Source organism: Melanotaenia boesemani, chromosome 5 (assembly GCF_017639745.1).
Source record: "Melanotaenia boesemani isolate fMelBoe1 chromosome 5, fMelBoe1.pri, whole genome shotgun sequence".
NCBI lineage: Eukaryota > Metazoa > Chordata > Actinopteri > Atheriniformes > Melanotaeniidae > Melanotaenia > Melanotaenia boesemani.
In genome coordinates this window covers 38,414,628-38,440,867 of record NC_055686.1, presented here as the reverse complement: position 1 = coordinate 38,440,867, position 26,240 = coordinate 38,414,628, and the positions used below count along the sequence as shown (strand labels likewise).

Genomic DNA, 26,240 nt, shown 5'->3' with positions numbered 1-26,240 from the left:
GAACAGAAACACAGTTTTTACTAATTTAATAAATTTTAATTTTTGGGATAATGAGAAGGATATGTTTGCTGTCTTAGTGTCCTTGTTTCTCTGCTTTATAACACATACAGATCTTTCAAAATATCTTTTCTCAACTAAATTAGTTTTTAAAATTCTTCTGTGTTTTGAAAATGCATTACATGTTGTATTTCCCCTTTGTTGTTCCGGTGTTCACTGTTAACAATTAGGCCTGAGATATACTTACTGTTACATGAGGTAAAGTGCAATACTGACTGCAATGCTAGAGGCGGTCATCAAGTGCATTAACACAAGGTCCAAAGTAATCACAATGGCAGATAACTGCGGATTTTAGGAGAAACGTAAATAAGTAAAATACTGTTTACATTCTCAGAAAAGACCGGTTTGAATTACAGGGGAGTTAAGGGGAACTCTAAAAATACTCCACTTTCAAGATACATTGAATTTTGTTTTCCATAAGGTTCCTAATGGTTCTGAAATAGAAAAATACCATAAATTTGCAAGTGTTGCATGTTTATTAATTTAATACATACATGTTAATATGACACACGTGATCCATTGGGTTTCATCCCTGTGGACTGCAGCATTGTTTGTTGTGTGCTGTGAGCCGTTCAAGCAGCGACCTGTTAATTTGCTGCTTTAGTGGTTGTTCCATCATTATATGATATAGCTTTGATTGCATCAGCTGCATGCAGTAGCAGACTGGCAGTAACCCTGTTTCTTACTGCGCTGCTGTGTGTTAACATAAAATACACATGTCCAGGTGACTAGTAAAGCTGAGGTGCACGCCCGAAAATAAGGGTGCATTTACACCATGATAGGCCACTAGGATCGGGGACTTGGGACTTGGTTCAATTGATGGATGCAATATTCTTCAGGACTTAGACTGCGTTCACACTGCGCTTCTCAGATTAATCAACCCTTTTAAATAATGTGTTCCACTCTCCGCCAGAGGCGGCGCTGCTCAAGAATTACTGAAGGAAAAGGCCAGACACACAAAGAAGAAGAAAACTCTTCTTTAATGCAGAACAATGTTGGTTTCTAGTACATAACAGCTTCATGTCGAGCTGCACCAGATCCTAGCGGTTTGGCTGATGAGAATTCTATTAGAACTTTTACCAAATTCTTCCACGCGAGTCATTTCTCCCATCTAGAGCTACCTGTCATGTCTACATGTTTCAGTTGTGCGCTGAACCCACACTGCACTTTGTTTTGTAGTCCACTTTGTATTTGGTCCACTACAAGCAGACCAAGACCCATGTTTGTAGGCAGACCACGCCCACTTCTCTGATTTGAATCAGAATTTGTTTGTGCATTCACAATTCACCAAATGAAGCGGACTTTCCGAGCAAACGGACTAGGATTTGGGTCAAAAGGATGGTGTGTATGTGCCCTAAGGCTCCTACCAAATCCCCTGCAATGTACAAATACCTGGTAGTTCTACAAGAAAAGACAGAGTAGAGGAAGCGGAGATTCTTTCAGTGTCTGCATTGCATGTTGTGGAAAGTGCAACCAGCTTTGCAGCCTTCTGGTGGGGCGGCAGCATCAGAACTAGACCTAAAGAAGCTGAACACACTGATCAAGAAGGCTGGTTCTATGTTGGTTATAACTCTGGATTCACTGGAGTCGACTGTCCAGAGGAGGGTGTTGCACAAGCTGCTGAACATAACAGCTAATAATTACTCACGTCCTCTACACAACACAATAATGAAACAATAGTGTGTTCAGTGAGAGGCTTCTTCAGATCTGCTTGACACAAAAAGGTGCAAGAGATCATTCCTGCCAGCCCCCATAACTTTCTGAACAAGAACTTAAATGACCATTTATTTATAATGAAGAAAAGACGAAGAATTTAATTGACAAGTCTGTATAAGATTCTTCTGAAGACTTCATAACGTTCACTTCTGCTGTTTCATGTGATTATCCTCTGACCAAAAAGCCGAACACACACCTCTCACTTTGCTGCAGATTGTGCCCGGTTCAGTTTTTTTCTGTTTGCTCCACAGACGACGCAAAGTGCCCTGCAGCGGACAACACTGCCGCCTTAATGAAGCAGCCGGTTGGCTACATACAGCCTCCACACGTTGCGAACACATATGGAAACCAGCCTGTGAAAAGATAAAAAATAAACAATAGAAAGAAGGCAACGCGTGCGCGTGCACCTGCGTGAAGATGCAGTGGGACATCCAGCAGCTCGGAGATTACATAAGCACCATCCCGCCGTAAAGCTGGTTTGACTGGCTGAGTACTGCGGACCACAAACACGCGCGTGCACACGCACTTTTCCAGACGCAGCATCATAACTGAGTCGCTGATAGAAATCATTTTCAAGGAGCATTCTTTGTTACTCCATGTTTCCTTTTCTTTTCTTCACACATGGCGAGGCAACGTTTAAAGTGGAGGACGGAGGAACACTTTCACCTTTAGGAAAATTTGGGAGGGAGTAAAAAGTCTGTCACGCGCCGTTCTTTTACGTGGATTATCAGTCACAGTTTGACACACTGTGTTGTTTTTTTCTCTCATGACTGCTTGTAGAAATAAAAACAGCTAAAAATGATGATAATAATAAAACATAATGATGAAAAACTCAACTTTAGTTAAGGTGGATATATGAACCATTCTCCCTCTCACCGTGATTCACACACCGACCATGATGACGGTGACTGTAGGAGCGGAGACTTCTGACGTCAGAAGAGGAGAATGACAAGCGCGTCCAATGAGGGGCCGAGGATGTGCAGCGCGAGGACGGTCCTGCCGACAGAAGGCTAATAACCATGCCAACCGAGGAATATAGCGCGCGCCGCTGACTGGGGGAGAAAAGGGGAGAACACGAGGGGGGGAACCCAAAAAAAGACAAAACCAGAAAACGTTCTTATAAAGAGGATAAAGGACTAAGAGAGATATCCTACTTTCCTTCAGGGCGGACGAAGACGGAGCTGGTAATTTTCTCAGTTTTTTCTTTCTTTACGCTTCTTTTTTTGTGTGTGTGTCTGTGGCGTGGTCTTCCTCCCATCCCACTCCACTCCACTCCCCCCACCCCCTCCCCACCTACCTTTCTCGCTCGCGCTGGCTCAGGGACTGCACTGCTGCAGCTGAATGAAACTGATCAAGGTAGTCTATTTATTGTTCCCGCTCTTGCTACAACACACACACACACACACACACACACACACACACACACACACACACACACACACACACACACACACACACACACACACACACACACACACACACCAGTTTAACAGCTCGAATTCGTTTCATTATCTGCTGGTGTCTTTATGGAACAAACAGGATGCACGCGCTCCCGTTTGGCCACCCGACCATCACCAAACAGCTGCGGGGTTTGCGGTGCTGCTGCTGGTGGTGACCTTCCCTGGCCGTTTGCAGTCGGTGACGGTGTAAGCCGCGTGCGCGAGTCTGTGCGTGCGTGCACACGGGCATAAAAGCAGAAAGAGAGGACAGTGAAAAATAAGGGAGAGAAGAGGGTGTGTGTGCGTGTGTGTGGGGAGGTGAGTGAGAGGCGAAATTTTTTTATGAATGGAGCTCCACATCCCTTTTGCGCGTGCGCGCGCGCGCTGGCTGCTTGGATGGCTGGACTAAAATTAGCATCGCCCTGATTTTTTTTCTAAATTTCATCCCCGTGCGCAGCGGCAGCAGCATATGTTTATCAGGATTCGTATTAAGGAGCCTCTTAATGTGACCGTGGACTCGCGTACGCGCACATGTACACCTGTCTGGCCACGCGCTCATACACGCCACCGGTGAATAGAACAGCAGCTAGCGCTGCGCCGTGCCCCAGGACGTCATGCACCATTTTTAGAGACGCTCTAAAAATAGAATTAGTTGAAGATGGTTTTGACTTCAAGAAATATCAATATCTTCATCCTCGTTTGGCACCTGAAAGGTAGGCACGCGCCACATTTCAGCTTTAATGTCTGGAAGTCGATTTAATTGTGTTGTTTATCTCTTGAATATGAGTGTTGCTAGCTTTGTCACGTTGCCTTGAAGCCAAAATGGAAAAAATAACGTGTCTTTTATGGAACAGTTGTCCCTCCTGCGAGTGTCCACACCTGCTGTTGTGATGTTGTTAATTACCTGTCAGCGACGTGAGAGGGAGCTGCTGGTGATGCAAGTGCTAAAGGGTCAAGTGCATGGCTGTTTCCATGAATGAATGTCTGAGTGGATGTAAATGACTGAAATGATGTCTTATTCACCCCTTTATCAGAGGAGGGGGACAGCTGATAACAGCGTCCTTTCTTCCTCTTTCTCTATCTTTTGCCTTGTCCAGTTCTCTTCTTTCACTTCTGTTCCTTTCCTCCATAACAACCTCTTCTTTTTGTTGCCTTTTTCACATCACTTCGAAAAACTTGCCATCTTCTGTTGTTCTTTCTATGAGCTTCACTTGGGTTCACTCTCACCATTTCTTCATCCTCAACCATTATCATGTTTAAACTCTTCTTTGCCATATGTTACCTCTCTATGGCCATCTTTGACACCTGATTAATTTATATTCCTCTATTAATTTTTCCAACTCTTTTTGATTCTTGTCTCCCCTTTCTGTCTTCTCTCCAGCTATGATTCTTTCCCTGGCTGCCGCAGCAGCCATGAGTAGCAGCTTTAACTCCTCCTCGTCCCTCGATGCCTTTGACTCCTCCACCTCCTGGAGCCTAGGTGAGGACCCCACCAACTCTTCTTCTGAACCTGTTGTGCGAACTCTGACCCCTGACCTCCAGCCAGCAACTACTGCTGTTGCCATCCAGGAAGTCAGCCCCTGGGATATCGCGCTTTGCGTAACAGGGACGCTCATCTCCTGTGAGAATGCCCTGGTTATTGCCGTGTTGTTCTACACACCGACCCTTCGAGCCCCGATGTTCATCTTGATCGGATCGCTGGCTGTGGCGGATCTTTTGGCCGGCCTGGGCCTCATCTTGAACTTTGTTTTTACCTATTTGATTGACAGCTCAGTGGAGTTTGTGACGTTGCTGTCAGTTGCAGTGCTCATCTCGGCCTTTTCGGCATCTGTCCTCAACATCCTTGCCATCACAGTCGACAGATACCTGTCACTGTACAATGCTCTGACCTACCATACTGAACGGACGGTCACCTTCACCTACGTGATGGTGGTCTTCATCTGGGTGTCGTGCCTCACGCTTGGCCTTCTGCCGGCACTTGGCTGGAACTGCTTGAAAGATGAGTCCACATGCAGTATCTGCCGACCCGTCACCAAAAACAATGCTGTGGCACTCGCCGTCACCTTCCTCCTGGTCTTTGCGTTGATGATGCAGCTCTACCTTCAAATCTGCAAGATTGCATTCCGCCATGCACAGCAGATTGCAGTACAACACCAGTTTGTGGCCATCTCCACCACCAAAGGGGTCTCCACACTGTCAGCCATCTTGTGTGCCTTTGGGGCGTGTTGGCTGCCATTCGCCATGTACTCCATCGTGGCTGACTCCAGCTACCCTGTAATATACACTTACGCCACTGTCCTCCCAGCCACTTGCTGCTCTGTGATCAACCCCATCATCTATGCGTTCCGAAACCCGGACATCCAGAAGTCGCTGTGGATGGCGTGTTGTGGTTGCGTCCCATCCAACCTCTCACTAAGACCCAGAACCTCCAGTGATGTGTAGCACGGAAGGTTGGTATCTGTTTGGCATGATGCTCGTTGGTGAGTCAGGGATGTAGGAAGGAGAGGATGGGGTGGAGAGAAAGACTGAGGGTAATGGCTCTACTCCTCATATCAGGGCTGGAAGGCTGATGACGAACGCTGTGCTGGCCACCGTCCAAGTGGCACAGCAGAATATGGAGAGGAGAACAGCACATGGTCAAAAAAGATAAAGCTAACAAAGATCATGTTCTGTATGTAGCTTGAAGACAACCAACAAGGTTGATGTTGTGAAGATGTTGTGGAACTAGCTGCAAAAGCACGATTTAAGGTATCTTCTTCATGGTTGCAGGAGAGTCGTGGAGGGTTGTTTTAAGTGACTTTTACAACTCTCCTCCTCTGGTCTGTGAGAAGTGAGGCCTACTTCTCAAGAGTAGCATATATATAAATATGAAGGTGAGATTTTGGAAGGAATGAACTAAATCTCCACAGGACCTGAGCTTGGGCAGCATTGAATGGTTATGCAATCAGGAATGAAACAGTCTCAAAATATTGTGTTTTCACTGGTGTGTTTGAAACTAAGTGTTGTGTGGACAAAAATATGATGAGCTAAATATACTAAATGAATGACCTTCAGCATTCTTGATGAGCTATCTTTGTAGTCTTTAAACAACAATATTAAAAGAACCATGTTCCCTTTATCTGATGCAGATTAAGTAGTTAATTATTTTGTAGACAGAGTGCAACAACTATTAAATCTGGCAGTAAAAACTACATGTTTTCATGCTAAATCCATTATGATTTTTCCCAATGCATACAGTACCTTGCCAATTTTAAAACATTAAAAAAATGATCTACTGGGCTCCTAATGCATAGATAACCCCTGCCAGTTTTTGAAAACCCAGGGAGGAATTTCCATATTTAGGCTGGCGTGTGTTGTCCTTGGCGTGATGAAATCAAATCTGCTCCGTGTTGGAGAAAAAATGGGTTTCTCAGCCTGCTGCTGGGCCGTGACTGTGAAGCAGAGCTGAATTCAGCACCAAGGACAGCTCCACTGCAGAGTGCGGCTACCCTGGGAACGCTCGCTGCTGTGGGGGGAGCGGATAAGGGGGAGGGGAGGGCATGAAAACTAGGCTATGCTGTTCTCTACACCATCTTGACAGGGAATGCGAGACTGGATTTAAAGGGAAATTCTGTCTTTTTTCCAGTTTTGTTTGGCTCATTTTTCTGTTTATTCAGCTCCCTCTGCTTTGTCACCTGCCTTGATTGTTCAAAGTCTAGACCACCTCCCCAAAAGTACAGAGCCCATCTTGTGGTATTGATTGAAAACATATTAATCCTGGCCATGGATTATTAATTCATGGGAAGAACAGAAAAAATTTGTAGGAATTTCTGGCTATAGCATGCATGTAACTTGGAAAATTTGGAAGTTATTTAATTTTATTTACATTTTGTGATGAATTGTAATGATTAAACTGACCTTAATGGATTAATCTGATTCAATAAATTGCTACGAAATAAAAATAGAGACGGGACAACAGGTATGCCTTTCAACAGTGGCCGGGCTGCTTTCTTGTCACCCCAAATCTACAAATCCCACAAAAACAGCCAACGGTCTGCTAACTGTAATAGTAACCCTGGAGGTAGATTACAGCCTACTCAAAAAGGCTGTCAACTCAAATACCCCAAACTATTTAAGAACAAGATGGCTTTCATCGTGTGCTGGGATCTCGTGTGCCCTAGCACTCTTAATTCAGGGGCTTATGGTGCATGGTTTTAAAATGAAATGAAAACAATACACAGACATTGGGCAGGTTGTCAATGTATTGCTAGCGTGTGAAAATGGATTAATTATGTTGTTCCCCGGCAAGTAATCCGTGGCCACACAATAGAATATATTTTCTTCAGATGTCACAAGATGGGCTCTGTTGGTTGTTTCCATTCCATCCCAACATGTGCTCTTTAGTGGTCATGAGAGAAACTGCATGTGAAGTGTAACAATGGTAGAAAAAAAGTGGGATGTTATTGCCTAAAACCCAGTCAAGAAATGACGTAAGTGACATAAAGTCTCACGTTCAGTAAAAATAGCCAAGTACTTAAAAAGATTGTATCTAAACAATACTGGCTCATTTAAAATGTATTTCCCTACTGCCACCTGTAGGGGGCAGTCCTTTACAGGACACCCTTTGGCATGTATTTAATGGTATGAACAAATAAACTTTTTGTTCTGCTTGACTGAGCCAATGCAAAAACAAAAAGACGAACAATGTTAATGATACGTCTTATTTGGCTGTAAGGCTTAGCAACAGAACTGTAATATATGGCCCAATATGAGTAAAACAAAAAATCTTGTCCAAGCAAAAAGAATTGTTTACGATACAAAGTCCTTCAGTTTACCATCATCTGCATAACTCTGCTGAGGCCTCTAAATTTAGAGACAGCACTCCAGCTCCACTCCTCAATTGATTATACATTAGCTGAGCTGACCACAATCCATACAAAGTCATCTTTCATTGGAGGAGGTTTGGTCCACTACAGTCTGTTCAGCTTATATTGCAACTCTAAATAACCTGGATGGTTTTCATATTAAAACTAAAAAAATGTGTATGTGTATATGTAGTCCCATGAGCTAAAGCCTATCTAAGTTTACCAACAAATAAAAATCTACACTGGGGGTGAAAACTGAGGCAAGGCAAGTTTATTTGTATAGCACATTTCATGTACCAGACAATTGAAAGTGCTTTACATAAAACATTAAAAGCATTATTGCGAAGTGCAGGAAGCAATAAAAAGTTAATTAAAGACAAACTTAAAAAAGAGATAAAAGAAATTAAATAAAAACAGAAAAAAGCTCAAATAAGACACATAAAATGAAATATGGTCTATTTTCCCCTACTTTGAGCTGAACACCCCCATTTTCAATTTCCAGCTTGCAGCCTGTCAGCAGTAGCTGGATTTTTTTTTTTTTTTTGCCTACATGCACATACACACGAGTTCTGCCTGGAGGCGCCTCTGAAGGCTAGACGGGTTAATGAGAGAGACGAGGTGACATGGCGTGAAATGGAAACGCCAGGCAAGGCGCGTTGTAATGCTACCCCAGGTCACATCCGCCACACGCCCTCAACAGGATGAAGTTATTTCCCACTGAAAAGGCATCATGTAAGTTAAATCCAGCTAATGTTATTAACATCGTGACACCAGGGAGCTGGCCTGATGTTCACAGGATGGAGGGAATGCCGTGAGGATGAACTAGAGAGCCGATTATTCCTAACCTCCAACTGCATTTAAAATATCTACAGAGATAGTTTTCTGACTCGTGTTTCTCTGCACTCCCTCAGAAAGAGTTACCATGACTAAGCCACTGGCACATTGCTAATATAAGTGTGTGGGAGGTGTACTGGCTTTGGGAAAATCATTTATGGAGACTGTATGGGCTGTAGTTTAAACTAGTAGAGCAATGCTCACCACAAGGAACAAAAACAGGGAGTTACTTCAAATTCAAAAACACTTTCTACCAAATAAGTCACAACAACAGACGAAAGCAAAGAACATGACCTTGAAAATGGGGCACAGGAGTCGAAGTTATTTCAAATATACTTTTTTTCTATTGTGTAAATGAAAACTTAGAGTAGCAGTATTTTCTACTTTTCTTGACAGGAAATAAACAATCAGTTGTTTTTGCAGCCGCTGTAAGCAAAACAACAGCTGCACAAGTTTCTGTCAGACATAGTGAATCACCTATTTCCTTTTTCTTTTTTTTATGGAACAAAAACTCCTGCAATAATGTCCAACTGCATTTTGCCGTGTACAAAACGCCACAACTGACAAGCAGAGAGAGAAAGAGAAGCAGCAGGCTTTGAGTGAGTATCAAAACAACTCAAAGTGAATATTTCAGAGAAAAAAAATTATTTTATTGGCTTGGATTAAAAAAAACAAAACAAAACAAATCTTGGCCTGGTTGAATGGAGATTTTCCAAAAATGGATCTAAGCTTAAATAAATGGAAATGCATATGAAGCAAATGCTCCATTTCTGTTTATTAATGTTACATTGCAGAAAGAAGTCCTGCATCTGGAATAAGTTTTATTAGCTACCGTTCCATCTATGTTCCAAGGTTTAAATCACCTATTACAAAAAGCCTTGACAACCTCTCCTGCTCTCTTTAGCTCAAACACTGGCATTGATGTAACTGCCTAATGGTAACCACTTGCATCAATAATTAGATGAAATATATTCAATTACTGTGAGGTTGGAAACATGATATTGATGAAGTGTGGTACTTCTGGGATGCTTGAGGGTGAAAGTAATCAATTCTTAAGAGTTAACTGAATCCATTTCACACAGTAAACTGATACAGAAAGTTCTCCTATGTGCACAGATTTGCCAACATTAACCTGTATTTGGAAATGCTAGATGGGACATATTGAGCTGAACATAAATTTGATGAGGTTGATATCACAGCTGTGCAGTTAGGTGTTTTTCTTGAAGAGCACAAATAACCTATAAATTTGTTTATTTGAAGAGCTACACTTGCATGGCCGAGGCTAACATGCTCGATGTGGTTTTTAAACTCACATCCTGACATTTCTTTGTGCTAAGTGTGGATCAAACGGCATTTTAAAATCCCAAACCAGAACAAAAATACAGAGATATTTAGTTTTTGTGGATTGTTGAAGCCATGGTTTGTGCCACATCTTAATAATCATGGCCTTTAAAGCAGCAAAGTCCGAGGATTTGAGGAAGCTAGCAAGCATAGCTCATGTGCTGCAATGAAACTTGCACTTTTTCCTACATTCATCATTTTTCTTTTGGATTATAAACATTTCCACTTAGAAGTCTTTAGAAGTCTAGAAAATAATGAGGCAGGAGTCGATTTAAGCCAAAGCACATTTGGACTAATCTGTGTGAACTCATTGAACTGTTAGCTTTCTAGCTAAAGAGCTTGCAAATTCACAGCAGGCTAGCAAGCTTTGAGTACTGTTTTACTGTATTAAAAACTCATCACAGAATGAAATTATATTTTAACATAAATATAAATGTAAGTTATTTATGAAACATACCAGCCAGTTTTACAAGGGTACAGGCTAGCTAGCTTACAGAATTTATCTAACTTAACACAGGAGTCGCTAACTCAGTCTCACAGCAGTGTGAAACAGATCCGTCATGAATCTGCTGATTCATGCTAGCACTTTATCAGTGTTTGCACAAACACTTCAAGTGATCAATTTCTACTTTTTATCATCTTTTCATGAGACCAGACACTTTAAATTAGGATTTTCAAGGTGGTAAATGGAAAATTGCATTTTCAAAACAATTGTCTGATAATTAAAGCTTAACATCTGCAAACTGAAGGATTTTAGGTTGCACTTTCCAGGCTTCTTGTGCTCTCGAAGTGCAGGTTTGTGCTACATTTAAACTCAACAATAGTTATTTGATCCAACTTCGCTGAGAAACAGAAAATTAAAACCACATATCAGTGATTAAGTGCAGTACTGATCAGCTGACAAGAGGTCTACTTTAAACAATACTGGTGGTCCCATCTGGCATGTCCATGAAGTGGTTTGTTTAAAGAGTTAAAAAGAAAAAAAACCCACTCATCTGTGAATATGCCACTAACGTCAACCATTCCTGGGAGTGGGGGAGTGCAGGAGTGGACTGACCACTCACTGTGTGTGTGTTTGTGTGTGTGCTTGTGTGTACGTCCTCCACACAGGATCATAACCAACTGAAACAGACCATAAGTCAACCAACTCTCACTGTAACCACAAAACACTCTGGACGGTTTCATCAGCCGCTATACAGGACTACAGTTCAGTTTTTTTTTTTAAAGAAATACTGTACAAGTGAGTGTGTGTTATTTTTCTTATGCAAGGCTGTATAGAAATGTATATTTTTGTAATGTTCATCATCAGGGCATGAGTTACAGGATGTGGTTGCTGCTGTGAGCGTGTGCGTTTCTCACCTCTTCTGTGATCTTCCTGAAATGTTTCAAAAGTTTATTTGGGGGTGGGACAAACTGATGCGTGTTGCTAAAAAAGTGCCATATTTTTTGACTTTCTAGTGTCTTACTTTTTGGTTTGTGTACATACACCTTTCTATCATCTTAAGGCATCATACAGCTTGCTGGTTAATCTAAACCGGAGCAACAAAAACAGCTCGATACGCAGCAGCGATGAGCAAAACAAGATAAGGGAAGTAAGGAAGGTTGTGGTGGAAAAGGACTCCGCTTTGATGCTATTGATCACCACAATAAGCAAACAGAAAAGTGACACTCAAAACCAAATTTTCCTTCATTTTTTATTGTGGTTTGCTGTAACTGCAGACTTTCATTTACAGCTTGCTGTAATCTGAACATACTGTCCATAAGAAACGTGCTGGAGGACAGGGAGACAGACATGGAGACGGAGCCTGAGCAGCACCGTACGTCACAGACTCGGGTTTCCGGTGACGTCATTTTGTCTGAGTCGTGTCTATGAGAGCAGGTCATTTCAAAGACACCCCCCCCCCCACTTTCTTTTTTCTAAAACCTCCCGCCTCTCACCTCCTATTCAAATACCTCCCTCTCTTTCATTCTTCCTCCCTTTGCAGTTTCAACTATTCACCCTTTTGTCATTTAAAAACCTAATTTTTCCATTCTCCATTATCTCCTTTTAACACCCCCTTCCCTAAATCTCTTTACCTTGTCTCATATTTTAGTATCTGAGGCCGACAGAAAGCTAGTCAATCAGGTGCTGTCTAAAAATAGTTCCCCCAAAAGCATCAGAAAATGAAAAGGAGCAAAGGTATTAAATCATGCTTCCTTGTGCTCTTCTTTTTTCCACTCTTTAAAGTTTTATCTCCTCTCTCTTGCCCTCCTGCCTCTCACATTCTTTACTCAAACCCTCAATCATCCATGAGTATTTTTAAACTTTCTATTTTTGGTTTTTCCTCATGAGCACAAGCATTAACGTAAAGGTTTATAAAAGCAGGGTTTGGGGCGAATGCTGGCAGCAGTTCAGGCTGTCAGTCAGTCAGGCTTGGCTAATGTTTTCTCTCTGTGCAAACTATAACCCCCCCGGCCCCCTAGGCCCCGCCACACTTCAGGCAAGCAGAGATGTAGATTAAAAAAGAAAATAAAGGAAAAGAAAAGAAAAGAAAGACAAGAGACCATTACAGAGCTAATTTTCTATCGGACCGAGTATGGCCTTCATAGAGAAACTTTCTTTTATGCATCGATGTTGATCAGGATAAAAAGCAGCACGTATGCACAAGCATCTCTTGACTATTGGGTAATGATACTGTGATGTCAGAGACCTAAAGCAGTGTCCTTGAATCATGTTTTATTTTTTTTTAATGAATATACTGGTTTTTTTCCAAAGTATTTCTTTTTATTTATCCTCTTTAAGTTTGTGTTGTGACACTATTGATAAAAAGTACAAATGCACTTTATAAGATGGACATGTTACACATTGCACTTGTAAATGTCGAATGTAAAACCTTGAAAAGAAAGATTTATTTTTATTATTGTAAATAAACAAGATGAGAAAGAAAAAAAAAGACTGCAAAAAAAAAAAAAAAAAAGTGGAAAAAAAGTTGCCAAATAAACTGCAAACAGCAAAACAGGACGAAGTTGTTATTTTTCTTCCTCTCTGCGCTGGAGTTGGTTCAGCCTGGTGATGTCAGTGTGTGTCAGTAGGAGTGAGCTCGTGTGACATTATCTGTGTGTGGGTGTTTTTACGAGTGTGTGTGTGGGGAGTATGAGTGCAAGTGAGTCAACACAGCAGGTCAGTGAATTGTAAAGGAAAGCTGAAAGAAAGAAAACAAAAGAAATAACAGATGATGCTGAATTATTAAACTACTGAATGCTTGCATAGCAGCAGCAAAGGTGTGAGGGAGAATCCCTACACACACACACACACACACAACGAAAAAACAAGAAAAATTACTCAAGTAGAAGAGTTTGTGTGCCTGTTGGGTTTTTTCCTTACGGACAGATTCCCCTGTCAAAAACCAGACTACCAGTACAAACACACATACACACATCTGTGTGTGTGCCATTTCTCCTGACCCTAATTCTAAAATAACTATGTCCCTAACAGCCCTCTATCCTTACGGCTTGGAGCATTTAAAGAGTCTAACCTCTCAGGTTTACTTAAACAAGCTCACTTGTGTCTTGTGTAATGAGTTATGTAGTGTGTGTTTGTGTGTGAGGGTGGGGCAATGGGACAAACATCTATACGATGCAGCAGGGGGCTTTGTTTGAATCTGTGATGCAGGAAGGTGTCATTAAGCCTTTAAGCCAGTTATTAATACATTTCCTTGCATTTCAGTTAAAGTGTGAAATATACAACCATCACACTGCAAAGAAACTGTGTGCGTGTGTGATTGAGTGTGACGTGAAACTCCTTGACACACCTCAATTCAGTCTCTAAATGGAGGTGAATGGCTCCCCCATGTGGCCACAGGCTATTGCTGCAAAGTCAAGATGGATGAAAAAAAAGATGCCACATCTGCCCACACACTTCTTTTGCGTCATTACAACAGCTCTGTCAAAACAGACACGATTTTCTACACCCTTACCGTCTCATATACCCACCCACCCATCTTCCTTCTTCACTTCACTCTGCCTTGAAATGCAGTAAATCAGCTGTCTGTGTGTTTTAAAGCAAAGTATGAAAGATGGGCTATTCCTCCACCTGCCCTGAATGACTCTCCAACACACACACAGACTCACTAATCTAATATATACACATTTATTATTTGCAAGAAGTCACATCAAGGAACCACCTTGCCAGTACCAGCTTGGTACCCCTTTAACTTTCAGAACTGCCTTCATTCTTGGTGTCATAGATTCAACCAGGTGGTGGAAACCTTCCTCAGAGGTTTTCTCCATATTAACATGACAGCATCACACAGTTGCTGCAGGTTTGTCGGCTGCATCCATGATGAGAATCTCCCGTTCCACCACATCCCAAAGCTGCTCTACTGGACTGAGATCTGGTGGCTGTGGAGGCCGTTGGAGTCCAGTGAACTCATCGTCATGTTCTAGAAAGCAGGTGGAGATGATCTGAGCTTTGTGACATGGTGCATTATCCTGCTGGAAGTAGCATCAGAAGATGCTCCACTGTGGTCATAAAGGGATGGACATGGTCAGCAACAATACTCAGGTAGGCTGTGCTGGTTAAACCAGGCCACGTTGGTACTAAGGGGCCCAAAGTGGACCAAGAAAATCTCCCCCCACCATTACACCAGCAGCAGCCTGAAGCGGAGACTCATCAGACCAAAAAAAGTTTCTCCATCTTCTATTGTCCAGTGTTGGTGAGTCTGTGTGAATTGGAGCCTCAGTTTCCTGTTCTGCATATCTTTGTTGGAACCAGTGGTTATTTAAATTCCTGTTTCCTTTTTAATCATCTCCAACCAGTCTGCCCATTCTCCTCTGACCTCTTACATCAACAAGACATTTTGGTCCAGACAACTGCTGCTCATTGGAAACCCTAGAGATGGCTGTTTTCATCCTGTTCTTTCGGATAAGTGTCTCTAATTTGTTTTTGAATTAATTCTTTGTTGCAGCAATGCTTCTTTGTAATAAATCCTTTTCCATTTTAAATGGTGACACATTTGTAAGGGAAACGCTTTGCTGGCTGAGCAGCAGAGTTGAGTTTATGGGTTGCAGCCATGAAAAACGTACCACATTTTCTCTTCCAACGCCAAACACTTTATTCTGTAACTTCCTCTTAAAATCGATTAGACAAAAATTTCCTTAAAGTATTCAGACCCTTTGGTTAGTGCTTGAATTACACTGTAATAAAGGCAGCCTTTTGATGGGAATAACTAGACAAGTTCAGGACCCTTTTCCCTTTGAAGATTTCCTTCATCCGTTTTCATAGAAGCTTTCCAGCTTGGGTAGAGAGTGTCAGTGTGTAATAGTTTTCAGGTTTCTTCAGAAACGTTTGACCAGGCTGAGGTCAATCCTTTGCCCATGGCCACTCTGCAGGTGTTTCCACAGTGTATAAATAATCAATGCCACCTTTGAAGTTGTTTCTGCAACAGAGGTGTCTCCAGGAACACATGTTGCTACAAGAACATACACACATATGTATTCATGCACACACACATCATCCTGATTAAAATTATAATGAATGTTTAATGTAAACATGATTTCCTCCATGTAGCCAGAAGATGACTCGACTGATTTGTGGAGATTATTATCACATCATTAATGTGACACACTGAATACATCCAGGAACAGTTTCCAAGGCGCTTTTGATCCATTTTACACAAACATTCAATATATTTGGTGGTTAAAACCCAAGATATACTTACATCGCCTCGGCTGTTCTGTATGTTTGTTGTGCCTGTTCTCCTAAATTAGTGCTTTAAGTTAATAAGATATACAGGTAAAATGCCAACTAAATACCTACCTCCTCTACTGTCACCATGTCTGAATCTTTCTGGTGTGCCGCCTAGTTGAATCCTCCAGTTGAAGACTTTATAAACAAGTAAGTATGTGAAACATTAGGCACAAATAAGCATGTAAAAAGCGAGGTTACTAGTAAATGATAAACAGAGCGAAAGTAATTGGAGCCTACTGACTTTCACAAAGGCTGGATCTACGTGTGGATCTGAAGCGTCATCAAAGGTCAATCACTTCTAAATTGGATCTTGTTCCATGTCTGGTAAAAACTTCATGTAAACAACCAGGATTTTATCTCTCTAACTTGTCCTAGGTCCCATCACACTGAATAGGTTTGGGGGCATTGAATGGATGGGGGTGTATGGCATTGGACTGGGTGGGGTGGGGCTGTTGGGTGGGTGGATGGAGGAGGTGCAAAGTTGTTAGGCGGGTGGAGAGTAGCCTGAATGATTTCCTGTTGATTGTCTGTTGTGTTTATGACGTTTACTGTTTCTATACTGGTGAAGCTGGTTGTTTAGTTCCTTTGTTTAGCTTTGATTGCAGTTGTTGTGGTTTGTTTTCTACCTTTGGTTTTATTCTCCCTTTTTCTATCTTTTCTCTTCCTATTTCTCCTCTATCCGCCTTTTTCCTTCTGCTGTCTCTCAGATTCGGTCCAGTGGTTATGAGCAGAATTGGCAAAAACATATTTTAATGTAATAATAAAGAATGACATTTAAGCTTCAAGGGGAGACCTTTATCCAAAAGAATTCTCTAGGCACAATATGGCAGCCAGACCATCGTTCTGCTGTCATGATGCTGGACAGGACAGGTAAAAATAAATAAATCTAGGCCATTACGTTATTTTGGATGGCTAGATGGCTGGCCACTACTCCCTGACATCCAAAAGAAAAGGGGCACCCACCTTGTCAGCATGAACGAAGAATGTATGACTAAGTATGTATGACCTCAGATGGCCATTTTTTTCACCAAAGATGGAAAAAAAAGATTTCAGAAATGTCAAGTTAGCATTTATATATTTTGTTTCAGGTTATTAGATTTAATTTAGATTTTATTTTCGGTTGTCTGAAGGACTTGTAACAGCTGTAACTACTCACTCCACCTCAACAGAGATCTGAATCCACTTTGACCTCTGTCTTCTGTACAGCAGAGCAAAGCTAAAGCACCAACAACACCTAAAAAACAAGACAATTCACAGCTCAGACATCACTGGGATCAACCTCAAGTAGCTGCAGGTGCTTGAACATGTAGAGCAGGGGTGTCCAAAGTCGGCTCTCAAGGGCTGTTGTTGGTGTTACAAACCTCTGCTCGCTAGGGAAAAGGGATTGTTAGTAATAAACCCCAAACAAATTCTTAATTGAAAGTTTTATTTACGGGTGATTTTTAAGTGACAACAAAGCAGGTTAAACCATGCAACTAACAGAAAATGAGGCCCCAACGAGACCCGGAGGCTCTACAAGCCAAATGCCGAACACAAAAGTGGAGGACTAAACAAAAGAGACCACCAGGGCTTCCAACTAACTCCACTGTATCCACGATTAACCAAAGAAACGCAGGTTCACCAAAGTTCAAACAAAAGGGTGTAAAAGTTTACAAAAGAATCCGCAAACCTACTAAATGTACACAGCTAAACAAATTCTCAAAACACGCAACAATCACGAGCTCTACAGAGTAGAAAATCAAACCTCACAGTTTGGCAACCTGTGCTGAAAACACACAGCTGCCCTGAATCATCAGCAGCCTGAGTAGCCATGACCAGGTGGCGAGGAAGAGCAAGCAGCCAATCCTGGTTCAGGGATGCCACAGTCAGCCGCTTGGGTGCAGGGGTGGATCCAGATGGCTGTCCAATCGTCCAGGCGGGACCCCACACTCAGTTCACCATATCCTGAGGCCGTGGGCCATAACAGTCGGGCAGGTTTTGGATGTTTCCGCTGTAGCAAACCCGCATCAGATTAATGGGACGACATTCTTGGGCAGCACTTGACACACAGGACAGAACTGCAGGCCTTGAGAACCAGAGCTGGACACCTCTGATGTAGACTTATGAACATGGGAGCCACTGAACCTGGCTCAACATTCTCATTAGTTTGTCAAGCAGTTTAATTATGCTCCATGCTCTAACGGCTTTTACTCATTTCTTTCTGACTGTTTTTTATTTATTTATTTTTTTAAAAGCAAAGCTACTGAACTTTGGCAGATTTTCATACTTTAGCCCCGACCCCTAACAACGGCTTGCACCCCGGCTCTTCTCTGAGATCTCTCCAGCCAGTAAAACTCAGTCTGATGTTCACTCTTTTATCTTATCTGCCACTTTCTTTCTTTCTATCCTCTTGCATTTCTTTACTGAATCAGTCATAGTGCACATTCAAAACGGTCAGTGTGTTGGGGGGGGGGGGGGGGGGGGGGGTGAAGTGCAGCAGGGAAATAAGGGCTCCAGGAATGTGCATAATAGATGTCAATGTACCATTAAAATGAGTGAGAAGCACTACCACTAGTTATAGTAATAACTAGTAGCACTCAGAGACAGACCTCCATCAAGCCATTGTATTTTTTTTATTTTTGGACATTATTTTTTTAATTAGAAGCTCTAATGGTAAAACGATCCATATCTCTTCATAGTAAAGAATCCTTTAAAAAATTCCTGGATCCAACCGGTGATCTGGATCACCCCCCAAATCACTTGTTCCTTATTTCATTTCTGAGATTTTCTGAAAATTTCATCCAAATCTGTCCATTACTTTTTGAGCTATGTTGCTAACAGACAGACAGACCAACGCTGCCAAATAATACACATCCTGGATAACAGACATTTCCTTTTTGATTCCAAAATTACACTTAAATTAGAATCAAGCAGTAAAGAGAAAAGGCTGGAAATATATTTCATCATCAAAAAACCAGAGTTCTGCATCACATGAAATGCTCAGAAAGAAGCAAAAGATCTCCTTTTTATCATTATGTAGCTTTCTGTTTCTGCATCTGATCTCTGCTTCTCAGCCTTTTCCTCTCTGCTGTGTCACCATCTGTGCCCCAAAATGACAAACAGCACCCGTCGCTTCCTCCTCCGCTGCCAAGGCACAAAACAGCACGGAGCTGGAGCAGGCCACATGACAGTGTGTCGCCGCCCAGAAACATACACCAATGATAGCTGGATCTGCGTCATGAGATGACTGATACTGCTGAATAATGCTGCAATTTTAAACTGTTAGTGAGAACAAGTCATCTTTATTCAAAGAAAATCTTTGAGTCTTGATTGGAGAGTTGGATATTATCAAAAGCAGTAATGTTTTAGGGTTGATCTTTATCCACTAGAGACAATGCCTAATGCAGAATTTTTAAAGAAAGTTTTCTGTATTTGCATCAAAACAACATTTAGCTTGACAGTTTGTAGAATCCTGCTTGAAAACAGCCGATGATCAGAAACTGTAATGCTCTAACTCTAATTGTCTTGGTTGAGAAGAAAAATACATCAAATACATTAAAAACGAAGGTGTTAAAAAGCACAAGATAGACAAATTTTGTTCACCATTTATTGTCTATAGTTACATGCATACTTGTTTACAGTTGAATTTAGTGTGCAATACACAGTTTTACTTTGTTTCATAGGCTAGGTTATATTAAACCAAATGGATTCATTTTACAGGCTGTCTTACCAAAAGTCTATACACAAGTCATTTCTCACATGTTCAACACATTACGATTTCTTACAAGCCAGAAGCCATAGATACACAAGAATATTGTTGAATGGAAATGAGATGAGCACCTCAAGCTGCAGAAATATGGACAGGCGTGTGAGGGAGATGTAATAGAGATGTTCTGAATGTTTTACATCTGTAACTTTTGTTTGACACAAGTACAAAGATGATTTTCAGCGTCTTCACAGACCAACTTCCTTGTATTTTACTGTGTTGTCTGAAAACATAGATTTCAAATTCTATACTATCAACACCCAAAATGGATTCTGGACATTATAAATGGACATTACAGATACTGATGTTTTTACATATCTCTGACAGTAGCATGGCAATTACATGGACCCGTGACCAAAGAAACATGCCTGCTGTTTTTTAGTCCAGTAAACCTGGCAGCAGGTTACATATCTACTCCAGAGCCCATCTGACTAAACAGCCGATTATAGTACGTTGGTTTCTCCTGCCACAGGCATTTAAAGATTACCTCCACCTTAGTAGATACTGAAAGAACAAAAGTCTTTGCAGTCTTTATCAATAAATATATATATATTTAAATGTACTGATTATTCATGGAGTTGGCACAAAGTAGTGAGCTGCAACGCATCCTTGGCTGGAAATTCTTAAGCGTTTGGTGGATTCTACTTTTATACCAAATTTTGACACCCTTACCTGTCACAGTTTAATCTGCCTGGATGTCCTGTTCTAGATTTTCCTTTTAAAATTATAAATACAATGAAGTTGGTCACTGAACACATTTAAAATTGTAAGATTCACATGAAGTTGTGACAGTTTAACAAAGTTAAGTAAGAATGAACAGATTTAAGTTTTTGTTTGAAGTTTTTAAAATGGAATATTTTAGGTCTGAAGTTTACATGTCATGGATGTTGAAGATTCTTTAGTTCACAAATGCAGATTAATAATCGTTAAATGTATATTTACGGCTCCTGCACAACAACACAACCACAGAATAAACCAGCAGAACAATCAGATCTGGTTTGGGTAGCAGACTGTTTATGTAAATATTTTTTTTTCTTTTTAAATTTCACATAGCTCATAATCCCCAATCCTGCTGTTAAAATGTGCTTTTATCATACTTCAACAATAACGTGCACAAATGCAAGTCTTGGCACAAATTTCTAAAATCCTATTCCAAACAATCTGGGTGGAGAACAAGAACCCGTCAACATATCGTGTCATCCAGTCCTTAATCCAGATGTAATTAGTCTACAACCGAGTGCCGCTGCTGAGTGAGCTGTACACTCAGCTATTTTGTGTAACAGCAAAATAACTACTTTAGAGCTGCATACAAAATGAATCATACGTGATAAACATCACAAAGTCTTCAAACCTGTGGGACATCTAACTTAAAAAAAAAAAGAGATATGTGCCACACACCTGCTCTAAGGTTGTTTAATTTTCAGTTAAAGTAGGATTGACATGTAAAAAAAATATTTATCCATAAAAAGAAAAGTAGAAGCAGAATCTTGATAAATGTGAATAGGCAGAATTTGATGGAAATAAATTACTGGTACTTCAGGAAATATGTGTTCAGGTCATTTATAAAACACAGAACAGAGTAAATGGATTTAAACAATATTAGAAACTATTCAAAGTTTCTGTAAGCAAAAACAAAATGTAATACTCAAGCACAAGTGGTTCTTCACTTCCCATAATGCTTTGCCATTAAAGTAAATAGTGACACTAATAAGCTAGAAAATCTCCACAACTTGCCGCTTGTCAGGGGAAACTGAGACAAAGAAGAAATGTGTGAATGTAGCTTTAAATCAACTGTTTGTTGGAAGCTTGGTTTGACAGGAAATTTTATTAATCTGCTTCAAAACAAAAATCTGGTTAATCTTTAAACCGGCTTCTCTGACACATTTCATCTGGCAAGCAACCCCAACATAAAGCAAAGTGAACAACTCACTGCGGCACATAAAAAAAAGTGAATTCACGTTATAAAACACTACAGTCCAATCAGTTCATACTGAGGATTAGCCAAACCTATACTGAAAAGAGATAAGAGATTATATACCGTATATCACTGCTGAAAGTCTCTTACACTTACGTATTTATAGTTCACAAAGCTTTTGTGGAGAGAAGTGTTGACCCGAGAGCGAGCGAGGCCATGAGAGAGCGGTGGCCTCGGACAAGGCGACTCAGGATGATGAGCTATGCGAGTGTAGAAGCATTTACAGAAGAGCACAGCACACAGTCTCTGGCGGAAATGTTAAGCTTTGAGTTAGGAATGACTACAAAAGATCAAGAAATTAAAGGAAAAAAAATGGCAAAAGCTTGTTCGCTGGCTTTATTCGATGCAGTGATATGGAGGGGAGTTAAACCCCGAAAAGGCTGGTGGTGCACGTTCCCAAGCCAGCTTAGATCTGGGTGGGTTTCATCACAGTTCTTCTACACTGTCTCAAAGGGAGAACTACAAGCTGGAGAGCTATGCTGACTTTTAGGAGTTTGGCTTGTTAATCACAATGCTGAAGGTTTAACCCACATTTCTCTGTGTATACAAGCACTACTTCTAAAAAAGACACTGTTTTAATTTTATTCTGCACATTCACGTCAGACAACAATGGAAGGAACTCTGATAACTTTATAAATATAAATACAATGAAATTATTGTATTTATTAAAATGCTTTATTGTTGGAATTCTAAATGTTATATTACATTAAACCAGGGGTGTCAAAATAAAACAGAACTGGTGATAATCATGAGATTAAAAGAACAAAATATTGATATTTAATAAATACATTTAAAATAATATCATTTCATTTAAACTCACATTCAAAACAGTATTTTTGTAATTTTTGAAAATGTTTAACCCTTCAATGGTCACTATGGAAAAAAGCCACGGAACAATAAAATAAAATGAAAAGAAAGAAATGCTAGACAAATATGCTGAATAAAAAATATTTTTTTTCATAGGATAAAAATATTAAAATAGAGGGAAAAATTATTTTAGAATCTTAAAATAAAAAAAGGGAAAAAAAATGCATGTTGAAATTTGTCAGGAAAAAAAAAAATTTGACATAACAGTTTTTGTATTGTTACTAGTTAAAGTCACAACTTTAACTAAATTAAAGGCATTACAAGAACCTACTTTTGCCAATAAAAACCCAAACCAAGTGGTAGAGCTGTCACAGGTAGGTTCACTTACACGACTGTTTAATAAGATCGATCAAGTGGTAGCGCCATTAAAGGGTTAAAGTCCCTTACCTCTAATTTTAAGTTGAATTAAACTGAAAAAACTAAAACAAAATAAAACAAAGAAGAACAGAACAAGCCTCTCTAAATAATAATATAAGAACATTGTTATCATGAATGCTTTTTAACAATAATCCTCTAACAATCAGCTGTTTTGACAGATGGACATTAAATGAAACTTGAATTATTATTAAAGGTTTTCTGTTATTTCTAAAGTTCTTACATCGGGAACTTCTGTATTAAAGAAGCCACGTCAGACTTTTTTCTGTGTTGTACATCTTGTAAAAAGTCACTAATTCCTAAATCCATATGAGAAGGAATTATTCTTCTACGACACTCCTGAACTGTCCAAGACGCCTTGTTTGCTTTCAGTGCAAGTTTCTGTTATTTTCCTTGTCTACATAAACATGTAACACTTAGTTCCTGGCTGGCTGGTGACAGAACTGACACGTTAGTGAGTCGAAAGCTCACAGGACTCCATTTTTGTCTAATTTAGTGGACATAGAAAAAGACTGTACTTGGAAGGAAGTATTAACGAGACAGAAGCGTTTTATACACTAAATAAATAAATGTACACTTTTTTATTATTTTATTATTTTTATATTTAAAGCATGTGAGTTTATTTAAAGACCCTATATTGAAATGATCAAATTGTAAATGGGAATAATTTGAGCTCTTCAATATTAACATTGACATTAAAGCAACATTAAATTATTATTCATGGAGAAACAAACAATATTATGTAAGTGACTGGGTGACATTTTTCACTAGGTTTTTTTTTTAATTAAAGATAAACAAACCATGTGCTTAGCTTCCTCTTTAAGTTAACATACTTGAGCTGGAGATCAACAAGTTCTTTTAAAAAATTATTCCTTAAATTTCTGTATTTCTTTGAAGGCAGCAGGGCAGCTGCAGTTATCCTCATCCTGTTAGATACTGTACTGTAAGCAGCATGCAGCTGGGGTTCCTATCACAGAAAATGTGGGCGTGACTGTGGACCAAACTCATAAAATGTCAGCATCACTTACTGAGAGAGTGCATGTTTCAAAAACAGGCACAACCTGGAAAAGCACAGTAACCTGCTAATAAGCTATCATTTTCCCTGATTATCCTGACCTGTTTTCATAAATTCTTTCTCAACATTTGGCAGATAAGTTAAGATTGCACTATTATTAATCTTTCTTGTGCTATACCATGTGTTTTGTAAACACATTACCCTCATATTCACGAGGGGCCCGCCTACTCGCAGCTTGAGAGCCTGTAATATTGCTAATAATTACCATCCAATGTGTAGGACGAGAGAAGCTGGCGTGTTTGTTTTTCACTGCTCAGTGTTTATAGTTAAAGATGAGCAGATGGGGGCGGGAGCCTGTGGAAAAGGAAGGTGTGCGCTTGTTATGCCACACACCTTGATGTGGTGAGGCATGTAAGGAAAAAAAAAATCTCTGGGGTTTTAAGTCAAGAATAGATGTTGCCAGGGGCAACCATGCAACCTGTTGCCAGTGCTTCAAGAGGCTGGAACAGGCAATCCGGACTATGTTTGAACTGATACATGGTTGATGTCGAAGTTTTTTCTGTTAAAAATGTTAATGATGACATTAAAATGTACCAGATCCTTCACTTTTAGCTCAGTGTCACAATTCTCCCGACTTACACTCTCTGATTACTTCACCAACCAAGCCCCCTTACTTCATCTTATTTTAGTCAGACCACTCGTTCTCATCAAGCTCAGAGTCGTCGTCAGACTCGCTGTACTCCACGGCGATGCGGCGTGACAAGATGGTGGCCACGTCATTGCCAACAGGTTCCCGCTTCGCCTCCTGCTCTCTCTGCTCCTGCACTTTCCTTAGCTGGATACCTGCAAGTGAGGAAGGAAGGATTCAGAGAGGAGGAAAGAGACTCAGCAGAATTTTGGGACCATGCATTTGCTATTTAGTTTTACAACCCCAATTCCAAAAAAATGTTCAAAATGTAAGAAAAGACAGAATGTAAACTTATACTAATCTCATAACCCATATCATCCATGTTGAAACTAAGACATTTTACCATTTCATGGAACATATTAGCTCAGTTTGAATTAGATGACAGCAGCACATCTCTAAAAAGTCAGAACAGATCCTTCAGTAAAACTCACCTCTACGTATGGCGGCCAGCAGGTCGGAGCGCGCGTCGCTCATCGGGATCATCCCCAGCATGGTGGACTTCCTTGTCGAGGGCACTGCGTCCACAGCTGTCTGACCGACAGCGGCTTGCGGCGGGGATGGGTGGGCCTGGTGTCCCACAGGTGCTCCAGGTGGTGGGGGCGGAGGGGCTGCTGGGGGTGCACCTGAAGGTGGGTGGGCAGGGGAGGGCACATAGTTGGCTGGGGGTGGAGGAGGCGAGGGAGAATAGGGGCGAGAGAGGGCAGAGGAGGTTGGTGGGACAACAGAGGCGGCAGCGGAGGGTGGGGCTGTGGCGGAGTCGAAGGCGGTCTGTGCGGAGGGGATGGTTGGGGGTGGTGGAGGAGGGGCTGGAGGAATGTAGTACTCTGGGATGGTGGAGGGCTGGCCACTGGAGGGGAAGAAGAACAGAGAAGAAAAAATACATGAAGAAAACATTAATTTTATCAGCTAAAGCTGAAAAGTTCTTCATCACCATCATCCTTCTCATGACCAGGAATAAAATGAAAATACACTCCAAAATCCTACCCGTGTCCGGCCCGGTAGTCCTTAACTGACTGTTGCCTCGGACCGTTGACTGTCAGATCTCCTCCAGCCTGGGCCCCGTGTCCTGATGGGGTCCTGCCCAGAGAGGCCACATGTCGGCCTGCTGCCGGTGGCCCGGCACCTGGAGGCTGGTTAGCCGGCCTCAGGCCCCGATCCAGTGACTGGGTCTGGGGTGCAGCGCTGAGGTGGTCCCTGGCATGATGATCATTGGGGTGGGTGGCACTGGGGGCCTGGGTGGAGGGGTGGTTGGGGCTCGCTGGATAGGAGTCAGATGCCATTGATCTGTTGGGTAGAATGTGAGAGGGTGGGCTGCTGGACAACTCAGAAGGATGCAACATCTAATTCTCATCTTGGGAATAAAAAATAACGAAAAATTACATGTTACATTTATATTTAAAATGAACAACCCTCCAAATATTCAGATGAAATTTTCCTATCTTGTTTTCCTCCAGAAGAGGGCAGCACAGAACTTTGAACAAAACTGCCAGTAAGCACAGCTTAAAACCAGAATCCTCGCACTTTTACTCAACTTATACAGTGTGGCGTGTGTTACTGTGGCCAGAATGAAACAAGGAAACAGGACCTTAGAGAAAAACTTTAGTGTCATGGGGTAG

At 41.1% G+C, this 26,240-nt stretch overlaps 2 protein-coding genes across 5 annotated transcripts in view; one reads left to right on the top strand and one right to left on the bottom strand.

Moving 5' to 3' along the window:
• The first annotated feature begins 2,825 nt into the window (after positions 1-2,825).
• gpr185b (G protein-coupled receptor 185 b) lies at positions 2,826-12,124 on the top strand. Of its 3 annotated transcripts, none has more exons than XM_041985948.1 (3): positions 2,826-2,957; positions 4,594-5,662; positions 11,342-12,124. In XM_041985948.1, the coding sequence occupies exon 2, from the start codon at positions 4,596-4,598 to the stop codon at positions 5,652-5,654; it is 1,059 nt and encodes a 352-aa protein (XP_041841882.1). In that variant the 5' UTR covers positions 2,826-2,957; positions 4,594-4,595; the 3' UTR covers positions 5,655-5,662; positions 11,342-12,124. The 3 variants fall into 3 exon arrangements, with proteins under 3 accessions (XP_041841882.1, XP_041841883.1, XP_041841881.1); XM_041985949.1 differs by lacking the exon at positions 2,826-2,957 and adding an exon at positions 3,098-3,129; XM_041985947.1 differs by lacking the exon at positions 2,826-2,957 and adding an exon at positions 3,869-3,925.
• A 10,827-nt stretch (positions 12,125-22,951) lies between these two features.
• zgc:109889 (uncharacterized protein LOC553542 homolog) overlaps positions 22,952-26,240 on the bottom strand; it is a 56,539-nt gene continuing 53,250 nt past the window's right edge. For both annotated transcript variants that reach the window (XM_041985944.1, XM_041985945.1), the window contains 3 exons: positions 25,609-25,908; positions 25,056-25,471; positions 22,952-24,779 (listed from right to left, as the gene is read on the bottom strand). In XM_041985944.1, coding sequence (XP_041841878.1) covers positions 24,622-24,779; positions 25,056-25,471; positions 25,609-25,908 — 874 coding nt within the window. In that variant the 3' untranslated portion in view covers positions 22,952-24,621. The remainder of the gene's footprint in view (positions 24,780-25,055; positions 25,472-25,608; positions 25,909-26,240) is intronic.